Raw genomic sequence first — 17,606 nt, forward strand, 5'->3', positions numbered from 1 at the left:
TGAAGAATTGTCCTTGATTGTAGAACACAGAAAACAAAGTACTGAAATGGGTTACTTGCGAGTTCTGAAGATCACTGAGAAACTGCAGGAGACGACAAAGGTGATGAATGGGTTAAGTTTAGAGCAGAGCAAACGAACAGCTGATGTTAGTAGAATCCTCCAAAGTCTGTGTGGTTGAAACAGGCAGACAGGGTAACCTCATACAAGACTCTGGGAATCCAATTGTTTGCCACTGGGTGAGTGATTGACTGACAGCACAGCAGGGAGCTGGAGGATCTTTAACAGTGATGGCTGCATGGTGATGAGACCTCTGGGAGCGGAGGCGATATCTGGACCACGGGAATCACACAGGAATGCACGGAGAGAGCACAGAGCTATGGCATAGTGTAGATACAACGAAGCACTGGCTCAGAGTAGCATAATCCCAGCCTACTTAAAGGCAGCACAAGCACGGGATTGGCTTACACTTACCCACAGGTGTTTTCACTAGTGCTCTGTATTGCTTATTTGGTCTCCAACATGGCCGCCTCCTATACTGCAGACACACAGCGGTGCCTTTGGCCATTCGGTCCCCGCACTCCCAGATACTGCATCACCTGTGCCACCGATCACGCCACGTCCCCACATGGCCGCACAGCACCGCAAGCAACCGCAGCGGCAATGGATGAACCCCAGAACCCGCAGAGGTGAGAGATCAGTTCGTGACAGTACCCCCTCCTTTAAGGGTGGTCTCCAGACACCTTTGAGCTTTATTAGGATTCTTGGAATAGAATTTCTGTACCAGTCTTGGAGCATGAACATCTTCGGCAAAAACCCAGGACCTCTCCTCTGGACCATGACCCTTCCAGTCGACCAAAAACTGCAGACGTCCATATCGGCGACGTAAGTCCACAATCTCCTTAACTTCAAATTTCTCATCCTGCAAAGAGTGAACTTTAGGAGGTTTGGACAGGGTAGTACGGAACTTATTGAGAATCAAAGGTTTCAATAACGATGTATGAAAAGCGTTAGGAATTCTCAAAGACGGTGGCAACTTGACTTTATATGACACAGGATTGAGTACCTTTACAATGGGAAATGGGCCAATAAACTTGGGAGCAAATTTCTTAGAAGGAACTTTGAACTTAAGATTGCGAGTAGAAATTCAAACTTGGTCTCCCACCTTGTAATTTGGTACAGCCTTACGTTTTCTATCTGTGAAAGTTTTACAACGAGCAGAAGTTTTGATCAACGACTTGCGCACACAACTCCAGATTCTAGATAAACGTTGAAGCTCTTGATCTGCTGCTATAAACTCTTGAACATCGGCTTTAAGACGTGGCCACCAGTAAGACTGCTGAATAAATTTGAGAGTCTTTAGAACTCCAGGATGACCCATGAAGGATGAAGAGTGAGCCCAAGTAAGCAGTCGTTTTTGAAGATTTGTGGAGACAAAGGTTTTGCCGGGCGGAGGAACTGGAGAGGTTCGAGTCATTAGAAAGGACATAGGACTCACAATGGCTTGATTCGTGGTAGCATCGTTTAATTCAGAAGAAGTGAAGGACCGATAAAGGGCATCTGCCTTTTTGTTCTGAGACCCTGGATGATAGGTGAGCTTGAAATTAAATTGTGTGAAGAAAAGCACCCATCGAGCTTGTCGTGGATTCAAACACTGAGCTGACTGCAGATATAGGAGATTCTTATGATCGGTATATACTGTAATGCGATGTTGCGCTCCCTCTAGAAGGTATCTCCACTCCTCAAATGCCAGCTTGATGGCAAGTAATTCTTGCTCCCCAATTGCATAGTTACGTTCATCCGGTAGGAACTTACGGGAGAAATAACCGCAGGGATGGACTTTTTTATCTTCAAAGACTTGTGACAACACAGCTCCTACTGCCTCCGTAGATGCGTCCACCTCCAGTAGAAAGGGACGGTTCAAATCTGGCTGTTGAAGAATGTGGGCTGACACAAAGGCTTGTTTTAAATCAGAGAAGGCTTTGATTGCTTCAGAAGACCAGTTCATAGGATTTGCTCCCTTGCGAGTCAAGGCTGTGATGGGAGCGGCCAACGTAGAGTAATTCTTAATGAATCTCCTATAGAAATTAGCAAAGCCAAGGAATCGCTGAATCCCCTTGAGAGTCGTAGGAGTAGACCAATCTCGGATAGCTTGTACCTTTACAGGATCCATACATAGCTTTGTTCCGGAAATTATGTAACCAAGGAATGGTATGGAGGATACTTCAAAAGTACACTTCTCCAATTTACAATATAGTCGATTTTTTCTCAGACGTGTTAGTACCTCTTTAACTTGGTGACGGTGAGACTTCAGATCCTTGGAGAATATTAAGATATCATCCAAGTACACTACTAGACACTTGTAGAAAAGATCACGAAAAAGTTCATTCACATAGCTTTAGAAAACTGCAGGCGCATTACAAAGACCAAAAGGCATTACAAGGTATTCGTAATGCCCATCCCGGGTATTAAAGGCAGTCTTCCATTCGTCCCCTGCACGGATGCGGATTAAATTGTAGGCCCCTCGAAGATCTAATTTTGTAAATACAGTAGCTCCCTTTACCCGGTCAAATAATTCTGGAATTAATGGTAATGGGTACTTGTTTTTCACAGTGATCTCATTAAGTCCACGGTAATCTATGCATGGTCGTAACCCACCATCCTTCTTCTTAACGAAGAAAAATCCGGCTCCTGCAGGTGAAGAAGTTGGTCTGATGAATCCTTTGGTTAAATTTTCTTGTATATAATCAGACATAGCTTGAGTCTCTGGGATGGATAACGGATAGATTCGCCCCCTAGGAGGTGTTTTGCCTGGTACCAAAACGATTGGGCACTCCCATTCGCGATGAGGGGGTAAGGAGTCTGCCGCTTGTTTACTGAAAACATCCTCAAAGGATTGATAGACTGAGGGTAAGTCGGGAAGACTAACTGACCGGAGCTGTATAATTGAAGCTAAACAGTCCTTGGTACAGGATTTCCCCACGAAAGAACTTCCATGGTTTGCCAATTAAATTGTGGATTATGTTTCTGTAGCCAAGGTAATCCAAGTATCACATCATGAGAGGCTTTAGGAATCATGAAGAAGGAAATATATTTGGAATGGAGCACACTAACTTTCATCTTGAGACATACGGTTCGATGAGTAATTATACCATCTGGAATCCGACTTCCATCCACTGCTGTAACAGCAACTGCCACTCCCAGAGGCATAGTTTCAACTTTAGACCGTATGACGAAGGCTGAAGAGATGAAGTTCTCGGCTGCCCCGGAATCTAGGAGAGCTGAAACTTTAACTGTAGAACTTGGAACTTCTAAATGAATAGGCAAAGTCGTCTCTTTCCCAGAACGTGATTCCAAAGTAACTCCTAGCTTAACGTCTCTTGAATAAGCTAGGAGCAAGAGTTTCCCTGGCCGGAGTTTGCAGGCCTTAACTAAATGTTCGGAGGACCCGCAGTATATGCAGAGGTTACCCTGTCGACGACTAATTTGTTCCTCCTCTGTGAGGCGAGAGCGCCCAATCTGCATAGGATCTTCTGTCGTTACAGGAGACTGAGATGAAGAATCTTGTCAAGGCCTAGGATGATAGCGTGGACTGGATCTCTCTGCCCTGGATTTCTATAAACATTGCTCTCTGTAGCGTAGGTCAAGTTTAATACAGATAGAACTCAATTCATCCAGCTTAGTTGGCACATCCCGAATGGTTTAATCATCCTTGATTTTCTCTGAAAGTCCATTCCAAAACGCCCCGATCAGGGCCTCCTCATTCCAGTTTAACTCTGAAGACAACGTGCGAAATTGAATAATATATTGACTGACAGGACGTAAACCTTGACATAGATGGAGAATCTCCAAAGATGCTGAGGTGGTTCTGCCTGGTTCATCGAAGATTTTCCGGAAGGATGATACGAACTCTTTGTAATTAGAGAGAATGGAATCTCCCCTCTCCCATAGTGGCGACGCCCACTCCAAAGCCTGACCGGAGAGGAGGACAATAATATATGCAACCTTAGAACGGGCTGATGGAAAGCTAGCAGACAACACTTCGAACTGGATCTCGCATTGGTTCAGAAATCCTCTGCAAAGCTTTGGAGTCCCGTCAAACTTACTCGGAGAGGGTAACTGCAAACGGGACACAGGCAGCGTCACAGGAGAAACCGTTGTGGTAGCCGGAACAACCAGAGTTGGGACTTGGACTTGAGATGTCTTTATAGCCGTATGAAGAACCTCCAAACGATCTGCCATAGTTTGCATAAACTGAACTATTTGTGTCTGTGTAGACTCCTGATTTTCCAAACGGGAAAGGATGTCTGTCGTAGCACCGCCTCCTGCGAATTGGTCACCTGACGGATCCATGTGGCCAGTGCTTACTGTCAGGGCCGGGTGTTTTTGTGACTCCGTTAACCCTGGACCAACCACAGGTGTAGGTGCTGGGGTATAATGGAAGCAGGGACGACGAAGAAAGTTCAGTTTCAGATATTTATTGAAAGCAACAATTTCAGTAAGAAGTTGAATGACAAATTATAAATCACCATATATAAACTGACGTAATGCATGAAGTGGTAAAATGATAAACAGGAACAGTCTTAAAGATACATTGAGGAAATGTTCATAGAACTGAGTTTAAAACAGGCTTGTGAATGAATGATGAATTGTCCAAAAGCAACAAGATTTGATGCAGAACTGTATATTGTGTTAACTGGATAATGCAGACATGAATAAGTAACTGTAGATATTTGATTTAACTGAGACGCTGTGAAGAATTGTCCTTGATTGTAGCACACAGAAAACAAAGTACTGAAATGGGTTACTTGCGAGTTCTGAAGATCACTGAGAAACTGCAGCAGACGACAAAGGTGATGAATGGGTTAAGTTTAGAGCAGAGCAAACGAACAGCTGATGTTAGTAGAATCCTCCAAAGTCTGTGTGGTTGAAGCAGGCAGACAGGGTAACCTCATACAAGACTCTGGGAATCCAATTGTTTGCCACTGGGTGAGTGATTGACTGACAGCACAGCAGGGCGCTGGAGGATCTTAAACAGTGAAGGCTGCAGACAGACCTCTGGGAGCGGAGGCGATATCTGGACCACGGGAATCACACAGAAATGCACGGAGAGAGCACAGAGCTAAGGCATAGCTTAGATACAACGAAGCACTGGCTCAGAGTAGCATAATCCCAGTCTACTTAAAGGCAGCACAAGCACGGGATTGGCTTACAGTTACCCACAGGTGTTTTCACTAGTGCTCTGTATTGCTTATTTGGTCTCCAACATGGCCGCCTCCTATACTGCAGACACACAGCGGTGCCTTTGGCTATTCGGTCCCCGCACTCCTAGCTCCTGCATCACCTGTGCCACCGATCACGCCGCGTCCCCACACGGCCGCAGAGCACCGCGAGCAACCGCACCGGCAATGGATGAACCCCAGAACCCGCAGAGGTGAGAGATCGGTTCGTGACATCATGTCCCTTTATTATTACTATAGATATAGGTGATGTCACTTTGACACTCCCAGATCCCTTGACCTCCCCAGTCATGTCCCTGTATTATTATATATATAAGCAACGTCACAGTGATACACCCAGATCCCCTCACCTCCCCAGTTATGTCACTTGGATACTAATGTTTCAACAACAAATGGATACAAAGTATTTAAAAGAAACAATAATGGCGAATTGTATCAGTTAAAGAAAACTATTTCGTATTATCCTGTATTTATATGGTGCCATAAGGGATCCACAGCACCCATTACACAGTACATAAACAAATGAGCAAAAATAAAATAAACTTACAGTTTGAGACAATATAGGAAAAATACAAGATATATACAGAAAACCGGGGGTTAGGTGCCATCAAAGGGAGTATGGAGTATAAGATAGTGTTAGTAAGAGAAGGCAAGGCACATGATGGAGAAGGCCCTGCTCTTGCGAGCTTACAATCTAAAAGGTGAAGGGCTAAGACACCAGGGTGACATAGTAGAAGTAGACTGTGAGCGTGGACAAGACGGTTAGGAGGATAGTTGGCTGGGGTTGGTGAAGAAGTGGGTCTTGAGAGCCCAATTGAAGTTTTGTAGAAAGGTGGAGAGTCGGATGGGGAGAAGTAGAGAATTCCAGAGAAAGAGAGCAGCACGTGAGAAATCTTGTAGGTAGGAGTGGGAGGAGGTAATCAGTTGGCAGGAGAGGCGGCGTGCATTAGCAGAGCAAAGAGGACAGGTGGTGGTGTAAAGGGAGATAAGATCAGAGATGTAAATGGGAGAGGAGTGGGTGAGGGCTTTGTAAGTGAGTGTGAGAAGTTTGAATTGGATTCTGAAGGGGAAGGGGAGCCAGTGAAGGGCTTGTAGGAGAGGGGAGGTGGACGTAGTACATTTGGTGAGGAAGATGAGCCAGGCAGCAGCATTGAGGGTAGATTGGAGTGGAGTTATGTATGTGTTAGGGGTGCCAGTCAGGAGGAGATTACAGTAGTCCAGTCTGGAGATGACCGGTGAGTGGCTCAGGGTCTTGGTGGAATTCTGGGTGTGAAAGGGTCTAATCTTGGAAATATTTTTTAGATGAAAACGGCAGCACCGTGAGAGATGCTGAATGTGTGGTGTGAAGGAGAGGGAGGATGGAAGGATTACTCCAAGACAGCGCACTTGGGGGCTAGAGGAGATAGTAGTGCCATCAATAGATAATAAGATTGTAGGAGGTGAGGTTATGCGGGAGGGAGGGAAGATGATCAGCTCGGTCTTAGACATGTTAGGTGTAATAAAGCGCTGGAACATCCAGAGACAGTTGGAGATACGAGTAAGGAGAGCAGGAGAGAGGTCCGGAGAGAGGAAAGTTAGATTTGAGTGTCATCAGCATAGAGATGATATTGGAAATCAAAAGAACTAATGAGCTTACCTAGTGAGGACGTATAGAGAGAGAGAAAAGAAGAGGACCAAGGACAGAACCTTCGGGGACATCTACAGTTAGGGGAAGAGGGAGGAGCTGGAGTCATGAGAGGAGACAGAGAAAGAATGGTCAGAGAGGCAGGAAGACAGCCAGGAGGGGGCAGTATCACGCAGACCAATGGAGTGAAGGATTTGCAGTAAGAGAGTGTGGTCCACAGTGTCAAAAGCAGCAGAGAGATCAAGAAGAACAAGTAGAGAGTAGGATTTAGCAGCATGGAGGTCATTGCAGACTTTTGTAAGGGCAGTTCACTGGAGTGGGGAGGACGGAAGCCAGACTGGAATGGGTCAAGCAGTGAGTGTGAGGAACGAAAGGAAGTAAATATTATAACACAGGCCGCTGCCCCTGTAGAGTAGGATGCCACAGGCCGCTCCTCCTGTCTATTATGACAACACAGGCCTCTCTTCTTCTCTATTATGACAACACAGGATGCTACCCCTGTATATTATGACAACACAGCCCACTCCTCCTGTCTATTATGACAACACAGGCCACTCCCCCTGTATACTATAACACAGGATGCTACCCCTGTAAATTATGACAACACAGGATGCTACCCCAGTATACTATGACAACACAAGATGCTACCCCTGTATATTATGACAAGACAGGCCACTCCCCCTGTATATTAGGACAATACAGGCCGCTCCCCCTGTATACTATGACAACACAGGATGCTACCCCTGTATACTATGACAGCACAGGATGCTACCCCTGTATATTATGACAACACAGGCCGCTCCCCGTTTACTATGACAGCACAGCATGCTACCCCTGTATATTATGACAGTACAGGACACTCCCCCTGTATAACAACATAGGCCGCTCGCTCTGTATACTATGACAACACTGGCCGCTCCCCGTGTATACTATGACAGCACAGTATGCTACCCCTGTATATTATGAAAACACAGGCCACTTCTCCTGTCTATTATGACAACACAGGCCACTCCTTCTGTATAGAAAGACAATACATGCCACTCACACTATATAATATTAGTAACAAGACACCACAGCCCCCTTCCCCTGTATAGTAGGACGTCACAATCCACTACCCCTGTATAGGAGGATGCCACAGGCCACTCCCCCTGTAGAGTAGGAAATCACATGCTGCTCCCCTGTATATTAAACAGCTCCTCTGTATATTAGAACAACACAGTCCACTCCCTCTGTATAGTAATAAAACACAGGCCCCTATCTCTGTATAGCAAGACAATACAGGTCGCTACCCCTGTATAGTACAATGCCACAGGACAGAACACATTAATGTCTCGTGTGTGCGGTAACGGCGCGGTGCGCGCCACCTGTATTCCGGTAACGCCGGGGTCTGCGCCACCTGTATTACGGTAACGGCTGGGTCTGCGCCACCTGTATTACGGTAACGGCGGGATCTGCACCACCTGTATTATGGTAACGGCGGGGTCTGCGTCCCCCTGTATTACGGTAACGGCAGGGGCTGCGCCACCTGTATTACGGTAATGGCGTAATCCGCGCCGCCTGCATTACCGTAACGGTGAGGTCCGAGCCGCCTGTATCACGGTAACGGCGGGGTCTGCGCCACCTGTATTACGATAACGGCGGGGTCTGCGCCACCTGTATTACGGTAATGGCGCGGTCTGCGCCACTTGTATTACGGTAACGGCAGGATCTGTGCCACCTGTATTACAGTAATAGGACACTAGAGTGTCAGCCACCTGTACAGGGATAATGCAGCACCAGAGGCTGCTCCAGCTGCACTATAACAAGGCACCAGAGGCTGCTCCCCCTGTAGTACAGAGCCTGACACCAGAGCTGCTCAGCCTATAGAATAATAATAATAATAATATCATTACCTGCTGCCAGACACAGCAATGGCTGCTCTCTGCTCCTGCTGCCTTGTGGGAATGATAGAAGGAAGGCGGAGCTCAGACCAGGGGAAAATGGCCGCCGCTCCTGACGTCACTACACGGCCAGGGAACCTATTGCTGCTGCTGCAGCTGCTGCCGGATTGGTCTACAAGAAAATGGCCGCCGGCCTCCTGCACTGAGGACATGTATAGTAATAGTCATTACAGAACACGGGCTGTGAGCGTGGTGTGGCAGGGGAGGGGCCAGTCACCAGGAATCGGCCCGTGCCAATCATGCCTGTGCTTTCCTCCTTACTTCCGGTCACTGTACCTTGTCGTTGTCCGTAGAGATCAGGTAATGGTAGATGCTAGAATCAAGTGGGCTAAGGGACCTTTTCCGTAAGGGGGAGGAGTTACGACTCAAGGGGGAGGAGCTAGGCCCCGCAGTGTTCGTGGAGATCAGGTAATGGCGTCTTACTATACAGGGGAGCAGCCTGTGGTGTCCTGTTATTATTATTATACAGGGGGAGCAGCCCGTGGTGTCCTGATATTATTATTATTATTATTATTATTATACAGGAGGAGCAGCCTGTGGTGTCCTGTTATTTTTATTATTATATAGGGGGAGCAGCCTGTGGTGTCCTGTTATTATTATTATTATTATTATTATTATTATTATACAGCAGGAGCAGCCTGTGGTGTCTTGTTATTATTATACAGGATGAGCAGCCTGTGGTGTCCTATTTTTATTATTATTATTATTATACAGGGGGAGGAGCCTGTGGTGTCCTGATATTATTTTTATACAGGGGAAGCAGCCTGTTGTCTCTTGTTATTATTATTATTATTATTACAATACAGGGGTAGCAGTGTGTGGTGTCCTGTTATTATTATTACTATTATTACTATTATTATTATTATACAGAGGGAGCAGCTTGTGGTGTCCTGTAATTATTATTATTATACAGGAGGAGCAGCCTGTGGTGTCCTGTTATTATTATACAGGGGGAGTAGCCTGTGGTGTCCTTTTATTATTATTATACTGGAGGAGCAACCTGTGGTGTCCTGTTAATAAAGACATATGTTATTATGTTTATGCTGGGGTGCAGCCTTTAGTGTCGTTGTTATTATTATTATTAATTTTATTATATGAAATTGTGGGGATTGAAAATATTGCTCAAATTCTCGGATATATTAAAGCAGAGACCATAATATCCCTGGCATGTGTAACAGATGATAATTGAAGCAGTATGAAGCAAATGTATATCACACTCCTGGGAGTGTCACAGTGACATCATTTAGATCTATAGTAATACAGGGACATGACTGGGGAGGTAAAGGGATCTGGGAGTGTCACTTTGACATCACTTATATCTATAGTAATAATACAGGGACATGACTGGGGAGGTGAGGGGATCTGGGAGCGTCACAGTGACATCACATATCTATAGTAATAATACAGGGACATGACTGGGGAGGTGAGGGGGGCCTGGGAGTGTCACAGTGACAAGAGAAAGAAAGTAGACTTCTTTGTGGGCGCACTCTTGTGAAGAAATAATGAGATATTCTCAGAGTAAAACATAACTTTTATTACAAATGATTAAGAAATTATTCAATCTCCTGAGAACAAATAATGTATCCTGCCGCCTTTCCCCTGCCTGTCTCCTGCCGCCTTTCCCCTGCCTGTCTCCTGCCGCCTTTCCCCTGCCTGTCTCCTGTCGCCTTTCCCCTGCCTGTCTCCTGTTGCCTTTACCCCGTCTGTCTCCTGCCGCCTTTCCCCTGCCTGTCTCCTGCCACCTCCACCCTGCTGCCTACCTGCCTGTCTCCTGCCGCCTTTTCCCTGCCTGTCACCTGCCGCCTTTTCCCTGCCTGTCGCCTTTCCCCTGTCTCCTGCTCCCCCTGGCCGGTCTCCTGCCGCCTTTCCCCTGTCTCCTGCCACCCCCTCCCTGTCTCCTGCCACCTCCTTGCCTGTCTCCTGCAACCTTTCCCCTGCCTGTTTCCTGCAACCTTTCCCCTGCCTGTCTCCTGCCGCCTTTCCACCTCCTGTCTTCTGCCACCTTTGCTACACCATCGGCTGGATCTGTGAATCCTGAGGTCACGGAGACTGTACGCCGCAGCTCCATGAATGAGGCCATGAAATTTCCCTCAGGAGACCCTGTCCCTTCACAACCAATTCTCACCCTTACACCACTTCATGGCTGCAGCCATACTCGTCTGACAACTCAGGACACATAGAGCACATGCTCCGTACGGGTTTTGCACATGAGCGGTGTACCGAACATCAGCTCATTGTGACTCCACCCACAATAGCGCTACATTCTAGATCAGTCCCACTATGCAGTACAGCCTTATGGGGCTGGGTCACAGGAACCTCGGAGACACTGACCAGGACTCTATGGCTGTGGGGAAATAGGAGACTTAATAACCACTCTATTTTATATTTACTATGTTACATGTGCAATATGTTTTATGTATTATATTTATTCCAAGGAACTCCAGCTGTGGGGAACGGAGTCTTTATTACACATCACACGTTCTGTATTCTCTCTGATTCACAAAGGATGGACAAGGACAGGAGTCACAGGACTGAAAAGATAATAAATATCACCCTGGAGATCATCTACCTACTGACTGGGGAGGTGAGTGGATCTGGGAGCGTCTCAGTGACCTTATATCTATAGTAATAATACAGGGACATGACTGGGGAGGTGTGTGGATCTGGGAGCGTCACAGTGACCTTATATCTATAGTAATAATACAGGGATATGACTGGGGAGGTGAGTGGATCTGAGAGCATCAAAGTGACCTTATATCTATAATAATAATACAGGGACATGACTGGGGAGGTGAGGGGATCTGGGAGCATCACTGTGACCTTATATCTATAGTAATAATACAGGGACATGACTGGGGAGGTGAGGGGATCTGGGAGCATCACTGTGACATCACTTATATCTATAGTAATAATACAGGGACATGATTGGAGAGGTAAGGGGATCTGGGAGTGTCACAGTGACATAACTTATATCTATAGTAATAATACAGGGCTGTCACTGGGGAAGTGAGGGGGTCTTAGAGCATCACAGTGACATCACTTATATCTATAGTAATAATACAGGGACATGACTGGGGAGGTGATGGGATCTGGGAGCTTCACCGTGAAATCGCTTATATGTATAGTAATAATACAGGGACATGACTGGGGAGGGGATCTGGAAGCGGCACAGTGACGTCAATTATATCTATATCAATAATACAGGGACGTGACTGGAGAGTTGAAGGAGTCTGGAAGAGTCACAGTGACGTCACTTATATCTATAGTAATAATACAGGGACATGACTGAGGAGGTAAGGGGATCTGGGAGTGTCACAGTGACGTCACTTATTTCTATAGTAATAATACAGGGACATGACTGGGGAGGTGAGGGGATCTGGGAGTGTATATATTGATATTTGATATCTCCACCATTACACAGGATTACACAATAGTGAAGAAGACATCCAATGAGTGTGAGATAACCAGCAGCCATCCCTGTGTATCTGGAGGACTGAGTAGAACCCAGAGCCCCATCACGGTGCCCCCACCTCACTCACTGACACATGAAAGACACAATGACCAGAAGATCCTGAAACTCACCAACAAGATCATTCAGTTGCTGACTGGAGAGGTGACTGCTGGGAATGGGACAGTATACAGTAACACCAGGGTATGTGTCTGGGTGATGACTGGAGAGGTGACTTCTGGGAATGGGGCATTGTACAGTAACACCAGGGAAAGTGTCTGGGTGATGACTGGAGAGGTGACTGCTGGGAATGGGACATTATACAGTAACACCAGGGGATGTGTCTGGGTGATGGCTGAAGAGGTGACTGCTGGGAATGGGGCATTTTACAGTAACACCGGGGGATGTGTCTGGGTGATGACTGGAGAGGTGACTGCTGGGAATGGGGCATTTTACAGTAACACCGGGGGATGTGTCTGGGTGATGACTGGAGAGGTGACTGCTGGGAATGGGGCATTATACAGTAACACCAGGGTATGTGTCTGGGTGATGACTGGAGAGGTGACTGCTGGGAATAGGACATTATACAGTAACACCAGGGGACATATCTGGGTGATGACTGGAGAGGTGACTGCTGGGAATGGGACATTATACATTAACACCAGGGGACGTATCTGGGTGATGACTGGAGAGGTGACTACTGGGAATGGGACATTATACAGTAACACCAGGGGACGTATCTGGGTGATGACTAAAGAGGTGACTGCTGGGAATAGGACATTATACAGTAACATCGGGGGACGTGTCTGGGTGATGACTGGAGAGGTGACTGCTGGAAATGGGACATTATACAGTTACACCGGGGTATGTGTCTGGGTGATGACTGGAGAGGTGACTTCTGGGAATGGGGCATTGTACAGTAACACCAGGGAAAGTGTCTGGGTGATGACTGGAGAGGTGACTGCTGGGAATGGGACATTATACAGTAACACCAGGGGATGTGTCTGGGTGATGACTGGAGAGGTGACTGCTGGGAATGGGGCATTATACAGTTACACCGGGGTATGTGTCTGGGTGATGACTGGAGAGGTGACTTCTGGGAATGGGGCATTGTACAGTTACACCAGGGGATGTGTCTGGGTGATGACTGGAGAGAAGACAGCTGGGAATGGGGCATTATACAGTAACACCAGGGGATGTGTCAGGGTGATGATTGGAGAGGTGACTGCTGGGAATGGGACATTATACAGTAACACCAGGGGATGTGTCTGGGTTATGACTGGAGAGGTGACTGCTGGGAATGGGGCATTATACAGTAACACCAGGGGATGTGTCTGGGTGATAACTGGAGAGGTGACTGCTGGGAATTGGACATTATACAGTAACACCAGGGGACGTGTCTGGGTGATGACTGGAGAGGTGACTACAGGGAATGGGACATTATACAGTAACACCAGGGGATGTGTTTGGGTGATGACTGTATCACTGTGTGTGTCAGGTTCCTATAAGGTGTCAGGATGTCACTGTCTATGTCTCCATGCAGGAGGGGGAGTATATAGAGGAACACAGGGGTCTGTACAAGGACGTGATGATGGAGAATCACCGGCCCCTCACATCACTGGGTAATAGGAGACTGTCATGTATTGTACAGGGGAGAGCAGGTATGGGGGCCCCTATATACACACATCACCTGATAACCACATATATACACTGTACTCAGTCACTGTGTGTCTCCTACAGATGGACCCAGTAACAGAGATACCCCAGAGAGATGTCCCCGTCCTCTGTATTCCCAGGACTGTACAGAGGAGAATCACAGGATCCCACAGGAGGATCAGGTAGGTGGGATTTAGGGTCTCCCCAATATACCAAAGTGACTGTCACTATATGATGTGTAGAGCAGCTGTGTGTGTCAATAAATTTGTATTGTTTAATCTATTACTGAAATCAACAATTATTACAGTCTTCTTTTATTGATGGTTTACATAGGGTGAAGCCCAAATAAATAATGTTAAAGACAAAGATATAGAGGGAGAAGAGGAGACGTATGTGACTGATATGAAGGGAGAAAATATAGAGGGAGAAGAAGAGACGTATATGACTGATATAAAGACAGAAGATATAGAGGGAGAAGAAGAGACGTATGTGACTGATATGAAGGCAGAAGATATAGAGGGAGAAGAAGAGACGTATGTGACTGATATAAAGGCAGAAGATACAGAGGGAGAAGAAGAGACGTATGTGAGGGGTGATCAGCAGTGGAAGGAGGAGGAGATCCCTACAGATATCAGCACTGGTGAGTAATAAACACTTATTACAGAAGTCACATATTCTCCTTCAGTCACTACAGCAATCTCTTATCCTGCACCCTCCTCTGTCAGTACAAATTAGGGAACTTTATTTGCCCAGTGTGGATTCAGGAGCCATCAGCCCCTATTATACTCCTGCTCTCCCCCTCACTTCATGTCACTGTGTTACCAGCCCAGAGATCTGACCAGTCTCCTCCCCACACTCTCTGGTGTATCTCATACATCAGGAGACATCAGCCCCTATTATACTCCTGCTCTCCCCCTCACATCATGTCACTGTGTGTTACCAGCCCAGAGATCTGACCAGTCTCCTCCCCACACTCTCTGGTGTATCTCATACATCAGGAGCCATCAGCCCCTATTATACTCATGCTCTCCCCCTCACATCATGTCACTGTGTGTTACCAGCCCAGAGATCTGACCAGTCTCCTCCCCACACTCTCTGGTGTATCTCATACATCAGGAGCCATCAGCCCTAATTATACTCCTGCTCTCCCCCTCACATCATGTCACTGTGTGTTACCAGCCCAGAGATCTGACCAGTCTCCTCCCCACTCTCTCTGGTGTATCTCATACATCAGGAGACATCAGCCCCTATTATACTCCTGCTCCCCAGGCACACCACACAGTCCGGTCACTGATGGGAGCAGGGCGCGGGGGGGGGGGGGGGGGCGCCCTGAGCAGCAATATAAACTCCTTACTTGGCAAATTAACACATAATATAGTCTGTAAAATCCCCTGCCATAACTGTATAAAAAAAGCGGGAGAAGCCCGCCTGAAAGGGGGCGGGGCTATCTCCCTCAGCACACTGGCGCCATTTTCCCTCACAGCTCCGCTGGAAGGATCGCTCCCCAGGCTCTCCCCTGCAGTGAAGAAAAAGAAACCAATCTGTGCGCAACAGGATTAACTTTTAAAATATAATAATTTTATTAATAATCCAAAAATATGGATAGATAAAATAAAATATACAGTATATACTATCTGATTCAGAGGTGACCTCACAATATTATTGAACAATTGTAGCAGATTTTAAACCATCTAGATCTTATAAAAGAACCCGCAATGATGCCATAATCACTTTAAACTTAAATAATGGTATCGTATTCAAAATATAATCCCTTAATAAAAAATCACAATACAGTGCACTGATTCATTAAACGTAAATGTCCACATATGCTGGCCAGCCTGTATTCAAATAAGGTGTATTTCACCTAGAGATTTCATCCAAAAGAATCAGTTTACTTTGTATGGATAATGTCTATAGCACAGTACTGTGATTAAAATGAGGAAAAATCACCATATAATTAGACCATTTAAATATCCTATGATTGGGTACTGCAGTTCCAGACTACATAGGGTAAAAAAGAGAGGGGTGGGCACTAATTTTAGGCGCAATCTGTATTATATAAGCAGCTATAGGGGAAAAATCACTGTGTAGTGCAGGCTTTCCCAATCACGGTCCTCAAGGCACACCAACAGTGCAGGTTTTAGTGATATCCAAGCTTCAGCACAGGTGACTTAATTAGTAGCTCAGTTATTTTGATTTAACCATCTGTGCTGCAGCCTGGATATCACTACAACCTGCACTGTTGGTGTGCCTTGAGGACCGTGGTTGGGAAAGCCTGGTGTAGTGTATATCCATGTTTTATATAGCGCTCTGGTGTGTGCTGGCATACTCTCTCTCTGTCTCCCCAAAGGGCTTTGTGGGGTCCTGTCCTCAGTCAGAGCATTCCCTGTGTGTGTGCGGTGTGTCGGTACGGCTGTGTCGACATGTTTGATGAGGAGGCTTATGTGGAGGCGGACAGAAAAAAGGTTTTTAGGCGCTGAACAGGGTCGTGCAAATATAGCACTGGTAATGGCAGCCACTTGGTAAGGAGGTAGCCGGCCTCCTGAAAGTGAAACAACTAAAACAAAATCACCAAGTAGGCGCACGGTACCAGTGATGTTGATAAAAACACAATTTATTAACATAAAACCAATAACAAACTGATTAAAAGACACAACACTACACAGAGCATATAACTGAGGTATTATACCTTATAATTCACACATAAAGTGTATTAATAAGTGAAAGGGACACTAATATGCAGGAGAACCCGTCTCTGTAAAATAGGGTTAATCTCTCACATTAATTCCATATCAGACAGTTTAAATGAAAAGGAAGTCCTGTAAACTGATGTAATAAGCGTTTGTGACCATAAAGGTGTCCAGATTTAAATAGTGTTTCCTTGGAGCAAAATAAACCAGCCGATTAATGTTACTCACTGAGACGTAATGATCTCTTGCTGTACGGGATAAATGGTTAAAAAACCGCTTGTTATCACCCTGTGCATGGGTGAGACATCCGTCAGCGGTATATTCAGATGAAAGCCACTTCTTTCTGTGCAGCACCAGTTGCCTGTATTAGATCACCATACAGATCCTCCAGCTTGCTGAGCGACGCCCGGCCGGGCAGGAGGTAACAATGTTCCAAATGCAAGGAGAGTTAGAGTGGAATGATTGAATCACAGGCTGGATCATTCACCGGTAACTTGTAACAGACGGCTGAAAGTGATGGATGTCGTGCTCCGTGGGACACTTAATGTGTCAAGTGTGGCCCTTACTTCTGTACTCTTGTTTGTTGAGGGTTCTTACAGAGACGGGTTCTCCTGCATATTAGTGTCCCTTTCACTTATTTGTACACTTTATGTGTGAATTATAAGGTATAATACCTCAGTTATATGCTCTGTGTAGTGTTGTGTCTTTTAATCAGTTTGTTATTGGTTTTATGTTAATAAATTGTGTTTTTATCAACATCACTGGTACCGTGCGCCTACTTGGTGATTTTGTTTTAGTTATGTGGAGGCGGAGCAGGTGCCGATAAATGTGATGTCACCCCCATCGGGGCCGACACCTGAATGGATGGACTTATGGAAGGAATTACGTGATAGTGTCGACTCCTTACATAAAAGGTTTGACGACATAGCACATGTGGGACAGCCGGCTTCTCAGCCCGTGCCTGCCCTGGCGTCTCAAAAGCCATCAGGGGCTCTAAAACGCCCGCTACCT

At 46.2% G+C, this 17,606-nt stretch overlaps 2 protein-coding genes across 4 annotated transcripts in view; one reads left to right on the forward strand and one right to left on the reverse strand.

Moving 5' to 3' along the window:
* Window positions 1–17,606, reverse strand: part of LOC134983676 (zinc finger protein 585A-like) — a 158,550-nt gene that overhangs the window by 20,618 nt on the left and 120,326 nt on the right. The window lies entirely within an intron of this gene.
* LOC134983674 (zinc finger protein 271-like) overlaps window positions 8,937–17,606 on the forward strand; it is a 172,106-nt gene continuing 163,436 nt past the window's right edge. Inside the window, exons 1-6 of one of the 3 annotated variants that reach the window (XM_063949340.1) lie at window positions 8,937–9,101; window positions 11,237–11,385; window positions 12,223–12,414; window positions 13,793–13,910; window positions 13,990–14,087; window positions 14,239–14,545. In XM_063949340.1, the coding sequence (XP_063805410.1) occupies window positions 11,308–11,385; window positions 12,223–12,414; window positions 13,793–13,910; window positions 13,990–14,087; window positions 14,239–14,545 (793 nt within the window). In that variant the 5' untranslated portion in view covers window positions 8,937–9,101; window positions 11,237–11,307. The other 2 variants (XM_063949338.1, XM_063949339.1) reach the window with 2 other exon arrangements.

The sequence above is a fragment of the Pseudophryne corroboree genome (assembly GCF_028390025.1).
Source record: "Pseudophryne corroboree isolate aPseCor3 chromosome 3 unlocalized genomic scaffold, aPseCor3.hap2 SUPER_3_unloc_20, whole genome shotgun sequence".
Lineage (NCBI taxonomy): Eukaryota > Metazoa > Chordata > Amphibia > Anura > Myobatrachidae > Pseudophryne > Pseudophryne corroboree.